This window comes from Cannabis sativa, chromosome 7 (assembly GCF_029168945.1).
Source record: "Cannabis sativa cultivar Pink pepper isolate KNU-18-1 chromosome 7, ASM2916894v1, whole genome shotgun sequence".
NCBI classification, from domain to species: domain Eukaryota; kingdom Viridiplantae; phylum Streptophyta; class Magnoliopsida; order Rosales; family Cannabaceae; genus Cannabis; species Cannabis sativa.
The window spans coordinates 12,039,232-12,047,789 of record NC_083607.1 but is presented as its reverse complement, the minus strand read 5'-3'; the positions used below and the strand labels follow the sequence as shown (position 1 = coordinate 12,047,789).

At 32.5% G+C, this 8,558-nt stretch overlaps 1 protein-coding gene across 1 annotated transcript; it reads right to left on the bottom strand.

Moving 5' to 3' along the window:
- Positions 1 to 224: 224 nt before the first annotated feature.
- On the bottom strand, positions 225 to 1,382 carry LOC133039624 (uncharacterized). The gene has a single exon (XM_061118529.1). The coding sequence runs from the start codon at positions 1,380 to 1,382 to the stop codon at positions 225 to 227; it is 1,158 nt and encodes a 385-aa protein (XP_060974512.1).
- Positions 1,383 to 8,558: the final 7,176 nt, after the last annotated feature.

Genomic DNA, 8,558 nt, shown 5'->3' with positions numbered 1-8,558 from the left:
TGGAGCCCTCGAGATTGGTGCTGTGCCTGGCGCTAACTCAATCACAAATTCTATCTCTCTATCTGGGGGTAGCCCTGGTAGGTCTTCCGGAAAAACTTCTTGGAATTCACATACTATGTGGACATTCTCTGGCTTGAGGGTGGTTTCTCTTGACTTGTCTACTATGCTGGCCAAGTATGCTTGACATCCCGCACGTATCATCTTTTGTGCCTTCGTGGCCGTAACTAGCGGTAAGCTTGACTTGACTGTGATTCCTTCAAATATGAATGCCTCTCCGTATTCGGGGTGAAAGTCACTGTCCTCTTTCGGCAGTCTATTGTTGCTCCATGTCGTGATAGCCAATCCATACCCAAGATAAGATCGTAATCCCTCATCTCCAGCTCTATCAGATCTCCACTAAGTTCCTTGTCTGCAATCCTTATTGGCGCATCCCGCACTCCTCTAGATGATATCATAACCTCGCCCGAGGGCAACTCCGTCATGAACTTATAACTAAAGTTTACATACGGTAGTTCTAACTTATCTATCATCTTTAAAGCAATAAATGAGTGCGTAGCTCCAGAATCAAATAAAACAGTACATAGTTTTCCAGAGATAGAAATCTGACCTGCAACCACAGTGTTACTAGTCTCAGCCTCCCCTCTGGTTAGTGCAAATACTCGAGCTGGGACAAGTTTTTCATCCTTGAGTTGATCACCCTTTTGTGGACAGTCCTTCTTATAGTGGCCTGGTTGCCCACACTTGTAACAAGTCTTGCCTTTCAGTCGACATTCTCCCGGATGCTTACGACCACATGTTGGGCATAGGGGGTACTCCACATATGGCTTCTTCCCTTTGTAGTTATTGGACCCTATCTTGTTTCTCTTGTCGGCTTCGTTGTGTTGGTTACTTGGCAGTTTCCTTTTGTTATCACCACCTCCATTTCTGGCCTTTCTGGCCTCCCACCTTGCTGTATTGTCTTTCTGTATACGACTTTCACACAACTCAGCTTCTAGGGCTTTCTCTAGTACCTCAGCATACGTGGTTGCCCTTACTCCTGACATTGCTATGTCCCGACTTATTCGGGAGTCGAGCCCTTCAGTAAAACGATGAATCCTCAAAAACTCAGTGGGAACTAGATCTGTGGAAAACTTTGCTAATCTGTCAAATTGGCGAGCATACTCTGTAACTGTAGACTTACCCTGCCTCAGGTTCGTGAACTCATTAACTCTAGCTGAGCGTATTGCTTCACTGTAGTATTTTTTGTTAAAAACTTGTACAAAGTCAGCCCAGGTCATTGCAGCCACATCCCGTGTTTGTTTAATAACATCCCACCAGATGCGGACATCCTTTTTCAATAAACTAGTAGCACAAGCTACACTATCTCCATTACCGAGCCGCATGTACTCAACAATACCTTCCACTGTCTGTTCATCAATTGATGACACCTTAGACTAGTATTTTTACAATATGAAACAAGAAGATTACATAAATAAGATTACTTTGTCTTTCGCTAATCGAAGCATCGTTGGATTCTTATTTATAAACGAAATTATCCTAATTCCTCTTAGCTTATTAATTTCGAATTAGCTCAATAATATATCATTGGATGAATGGTCTATAAATCATTTCATGTCATTATATTTTCTCTTAAGAAATTAAATGACGCATATGATTATAATCCCGAAATTCTATTCCCAATTGATATAAATCTTCAATCTTAGAAATCTCCTACTTGTATGGGCAAATCTGACTTAGAGTTTGTATTAGTAGTGCTGGTCCAAGATAGAATTACTAATTATATTTGGTATAAATTTAAGTCTTTGACTTTAATTTTAGATTCCAAATAGAAAGTTTCTTATATTTCTAATTCCAGAATACAATACAGTTACACTTTCTCAAGTGTTTAATATCCATCTTCTATTAATGGATTAAAACTGTATGGAATATGAGTTAGGTATTCTGTGACCAGGATCCACTTGCAGTATTCTAAGAACTCTTTGATGTAACTAAACCTATGTCATCAATAGACACTACCACTTTTTTTTTAATCTATGGTCTTTGTATCTTGTTCATAGTGGATTTGACAAGATCAATCTCTGCAAAGAGTTAATATGCCTATATCCACTGAAAGTAGTTCATCTCATTCGCAGATGGATGTACATTCAGGGGTGGATATGTGTTTTTCGTTGTATTCTTAAAACGATAACTCTAGATTATACCTTTTAGCAAGAAATTTGAAATGTTTGAAAAATTTCATTAATTTCTAGCAATGGTTAAACCATTAAGGTAAGTGGTTAAAGATCTTGCGAACTGATAGGGGTGGAGAAATAGTTAGTAGATATGCAGTTCAAAGATCATTAAATTGATTTTGAATTATATCCAAACTTACCTCCCCAGAAATTTCAATTTGCATATTGATGATTAGTTACTAGTCGTTGCCTAAATCCTTCTATGGTAATACAATTTCAGAATGATGTAATGGTTGGGTACTTAATGTAAATCATTACTAGATTCATGGATGACCTAATCAAAATCTTAAGAAAAGCTAGAACTGTTAACCATTGTTTGTTAGCTATTCTAAGTGATTAGGGGTGGACCATCCCATAGTCAATAGATAAGAAAGTGTTTGTTCAAACAAATACTACTTTTCTAAGATAATGACTAAGTCTGAAAATAAAGTAGCAAATAAAAGACATATTTAATTCTTGATTCCAAAAGTGTTCTATCATCTTATTTGACATATGATGATCCCACTGCCTCTGTTGTCTTGTCACAACCAAAGAGGTTAATACCATTTAGTTTTCTTAGGCATAATTCACGGTACCTTGTCGTAGTGGGAGAGTTTCTAGGAACTCACCTTCTTATGACTTGGGAGACACTAGTGATTAAAATCCATTGTGAGTTTAAACAAGTAATGGATTGTCAAGATAAGAAACTGAGAATAAAGCCAATAGAACTATGGTTTAATCTATTTACATGGAATAACCTAAAGTTTTCTATTACAAGGACATAAAAGGAAATTTTCGTTCATAAGTCCATTCAATGGACTTAACAAAATTTCCTGTTCCTAGTATTATAGGTTTGAGTTTATCTAAACCTATGACTTGTGGTATAACTGGTAATTACTTACTCTAATGCAAGCAACTTACTTTAGTAAGATGCTGAAGCATTTTCTTTCTAATGGCAATCTATAGAAGCTTCACAACTTCTTAGGTATAGATTTTATTTATCTAAGGAAAAGTCTTAACTATTCCAGAAAAGATAAAGCCATGAAAGAATTTCTTATATCAACAGTGAGAGGTCTTAGATATGCTTTTGTATGCCTTAGACCAGACACCTGCTGTTGAGTGGGAGTAATGAGTAGGTATCAGATTAATCCAGGAGATGAACATTGGAAGACAATCAAGTAAATCCTAAGATTAAGAAGAGGAACTATATGTTAGTCTATAAGAGTGTGTTTAAAACTCTTAGACTACACCACATCAGATTTTGAAATTTTCCTTTGTGCTAGAAAATCTTTCTGATAAGATGGTGGTTACTCTGGGGGTGGAATAGTGATTTTGGAGAAGTGTTAAAACCTATCTGAAGTCTCTAGGTCTACCAGGAAGGGACTGAATCTTAAAGTTGCAGGAAAGGTACTTATTCAGTCTAAGGAAAGTTCTATACATCTTTGGCACCATTCCAAATTGCCTAAACTACTAGTGTTATTTTCCTATTAACCAAAAGTAGTTGCCAAAAGTATAGAATCCAGTATCCCAAGAGAGTAGACATATAGAGAGGAATTTCACATTATCAATGATTTTGTGATTTAAGGAAGAGTAATGGTGGAGAAAAGGGTGTGTTTAATTCAACCTTTCAGATCCTATTACGAGGAGTTTACTACTACTACACTTGATTTGTATATCGAGGTGTTGAGATTATTTGAAACGCACTTTTTGTTTTATATTAGTGCAAGTGGGAGTTTGTTGGGTTTTATGCCCTAAATAAAACTCATTTCAATATAATCAGATTTACTTATTAATATAGATCAGAAATAACATTTAATGTTGCATGGTTCACATGATTTATTTCATGATTATATGTACATAATGTATAAATTCATCTGAAACCCTTTTCACATACTTGATCCTGTTTATTGTGCCGTCAACACATTGGAAAGTAAACATGACTATGTGAATAAAGTTTCCTAGATTTATCAGACACAGGGTTTTACTGATATGATAATCTACAACAGAGTTTACTTGCATTTGGAGAAGGGCTATGTTCTTTCCAGAGCATTGGTTAAAGTAAAGCTCAGGTTGGATGCATGGAGTATGCATCGGAAGGGACCGATATTGAACTTTGACTTAGATTTAATTAAACTTACCGTAAAATCTATTCAAGTCAATATCGCCTAGTTGATCCTAGATCAAATGATCTTAATCCTGTTATGATTAGGCTCAATCTTGAAAGGCTATTCGTGTTCCTTGAATTGTTAGTTAAGCCTACTTTTAGGTCAGGGTGATACGTACATTTTGGGAACACGGTAGTGCAATTGAGTGGGAGCGCCAGCATAGACATGGAATCTATATTTTCTATGTGGCGAATAGTAAGCAAAGGATGATCACCTTCGAGCTTGACCAAACGAAAATAAATGGTGGAGATCTCATTTCACATAAGTTGAAAAATCATTTATACGGGGTCAAGTGTTTTAAGGATAAAATACATAGTAGGGTGTTACGTTAATTTAATCCCTTTTACTGTGTAGATCATTCATATAGAGGATAATTGATCACATTAGGATTACAACAATGGATAACTAATGATGTGTCTATATGGTGGAACATATAGAGCATTCTATATACTGAGAGTGCAATTCTAAGTTCTATGCGTGGATTCAACGAAGAATTAATAAGTTAGTGAATTTTAGTGCTAAATTCTTGATCTACTTATTGGAAGCTCGGTTATATAGACCCATGGTCCCCCCACTAGTTGAGATAATATTGCTTGTAAGACTCATGTAATTGGTTTTGATTAATCAATTATAATTCTCAAATTAGACTATGTCTATTTGTGAATTTTTCACTAAGTAAGGGCGAAATTGTAAAGAAAGAGTTTATAGGGGCATATTTGTTAATTATGATACTGTGTATGGTTCAATTAATAAATATGATAAATGACAATATTATTTAATAATTATTTATAGTTATTAAATAGTTAGAATTGGCATTTAAATGGTTGAATTAGGAAATTGGCATTTTTGAGAAAATCAGATACAAACGGTGTTAAAATTGCAAAATTGCAAAAAGCAAGGCCCAATCCACTAAGTGTATGGCCGGCCACCTTTGTGTGTATTTTAAGTTGATTTTTTCATTATTTTAATGCCATATAATTCAAATCTAACCCTAGTGGAATGCTATAAATAGATAGTGAAGGCTTCAGGAAAATTACACTTTTCTTCAGACTTTCTGAATCAGAAAAAACTGAGCCTTCTCTCTCCCTATCTTTAGCTGCCACTTCTTCTTTCTCTTCCTTTGAATTTCGAACTACCTTAGTGTATGAGTAGTGCCCACACACATCAAGTGATACCTCAATCATAGTGAGGAAGATCGTGAAGAAAGATCATCAGCAAAGGAGTTTCAGCATCAAAGATTCAGAGAAAGAGATCCAGGTTCAGATATTGATAATGCTCTGCTACAGAAAGGAATCAAGGGCTAGATATCTGAACGAAAGGAGTCATATTATTCCGCTGCACCCAATGTAAGGTTTCTTAAACTTTATATGTGTTTAATTTATCGTTTTAGAAAGTTCTTATTTAGGATGTTAATAAACATACTTGTGAGTAGATCTAAGATCCTGGTAAAATAATTTCCAACAGTGGGATCATCTTATGTCGAATAAGATGATAGAACACTTTGGAATAAAGAAAAAATATCTCCTCTACTTTGTTACTTTATCTTCAGATTTAGTTATATTCTTAGAAAAGTAGTATTTGTTGAAAAACGAACACTTTCTTATCTAATGACCATAGGATGGTCCACCCCTAATCACTTAGAATAGCTATCAAACATGCAAACCTTAAGTTAACAGTTCTAGCTTTTCTTAAGGTCGCGAACAGGACATCCATGATTCTAGTAATGGTTTACACTAAGTACACAACCATTCCATCATTTTGAAATTTTCCCATCACTAGGGTATATCCCTAGAAGGACTTAGGCAACTGCTAGTAACTAATCATAGACCTTATACTATCATCAATATGCAAATTGAATTTCTGGGGAGGTAAGTGTGGTTACAATTCGAAGATTCAACTTAATGATCTTTGAACTGCATATCTACAAAATATTTCTCCACCCCTATCAGTTCGCAAGATCGTTAACCACTTACCTTAATGTTTTTCAACATTGCTATAAATTCATGAAATTTCTTAAACATTTGAATTTTTTTTGCATAAGGTAAAATCTGGAGGAATTGTCTAAAGAATTTAACGATAACTCATATCCACCCCTAAATGTACATCCATATCGAATATAGATGATTCTTCTTTCAAGTAGATATTGGCATATTGACTCTTTGCAGAGAATGATCTTGTCAAAACCACCATGAACAAGATGCAAATGCCATAGATATCTTATAGTTGTGGTAATGGTCTTTTGATGACTTAGGTCTAGTTACAATTAAGAGTTCTTATAATAGTCCAAGTGGATCCTGGTCACAAAATACAAAACTCATAATCCATACATAAACATACAATTTGGATCCATTGACAGAAAATGGATATTAAAACTTATGAAAGTTATAATGTATTGATCAATGTATTCTAGGAAACTGAAATTAAAATATTTATTTGGAATCTAAAATTTAAAGTCAAAGACTTAAATTTATACCAAATATTTCTTGAGTTTTATTCTAGCTTGGACCACAACTACTAATTTAACACTAAGTTTAGATTGCATATAGTAAGCATATACAAGTAGGAGATTTTCTAAGATCGAGGATTTATGTCTTCGGTATAGAATATCAAGAATATAGTCATCTGTGCCATTTAATTTCATAAGAGAAATTAGAATGACATCATAAGAAAAGGATTTATAAACCATTCATCCAATGATATATTATTTAAGCAAATTCGACATGAAAAAGCTGAGAGGAAAAAGTAAAGGATAATTTCTATTAAAATAAGAATTCAACGATTTTTTGGTAGGCGAGAGTCAAAGTTATTCTTATTTTATAAGGTTCTTCATTACTTCATATTGTAAACACTAGTCTAAGTTGTCATCTTTGGATGTACAACTAGATGTTACATTTATAAATATTTATCTGTCGAGATCTAACACTATTATGTTTGTCTAACAGATGACAATCATTTGGGATTTGTCCCATTAAAAAAAACAAGCTAAGTTAGACCAACAATGAAGATTCAAAATTATGCTACAATATTAATAACAGAAAACAACATGGTTCAATATAAATTCATACACATTCAGAAATTATCATACAATTAGCAAGTAAGAAAGACATGTGAAAATACAAAACAAACACATCTTAAATAATTTCCAAGGTTTCCAACTAACTGATACAGTGCTTCGTTTTGAATCAAGAGTCAAAGATATCATTCATTGAATAGAGTAGTCGAGAGTCAATGTCATTCCTATTTCATGAGCTTCCACCATTGTTTCATACCTTGTAAGTCCTATTCTTAGCAGCCACTATTTGGATGGACATTACTAAGAATATGAACACATACAATAATACTTATCTCTCTAGATTCAAAGGTGTTAAATTGCAAATGAACGTCCATCTATTAGGGATGAATCTCACTAAAACAAGAACTGTGTAGAACCAACAATGGAGATCGAATATCATTATAACTAAAGCTCATTATTTTAAGGATTGTATTTTCATTTGATACTTATTTTAATCTATTTATTTTAATATATATATATTTATTTAATTAAAATTACTAATTTAGATAACTCTAAATATAAATTTTAATTTAATATTTACAAAATTATACTTATGAAGATCTAAAAAATAAAAATTTATTTTCCATCCTTAGTATTAATTTTCCAATAAATATTATGAAAATTACTTAATTAAGTTGGTTCAAAATTAATTTAATTAATTTTCAACTCAAAATTAATTTTCTATAAATATATATAACAGAATTGAAATTGAAATCTAATGTTTGTAAAAATATATTTTTCAAATCTCATTAAATTAAAATAAAATAAAACTAGAAAAATAATTTTAATTTATGTTGGTCTAAAATTAAATAAATTAATTTTCAACATAAAGATAACTTTCCTATTTAATTAAATCTTTTAAGAAAAATATCAAATATTTAAGTGTCTAGAATAAAATTAACTTAAATATTAATTTTTTATTTAATTAAATAGATCTAGAAAAATAACAAAAGTCTACCTAGAAAAAATCTATCTTGATAATTCATAAACTAATTACTTAATTTCTAATTAAAATATAATATATTTAGTCTATTTATTTAAATTAATAATTAATGAAATTTATTTGATTTAAGTTGATCTAAAATTAATTTTCAAAATCAAAAAATTTCGAAATATCTACATTTAAAATAA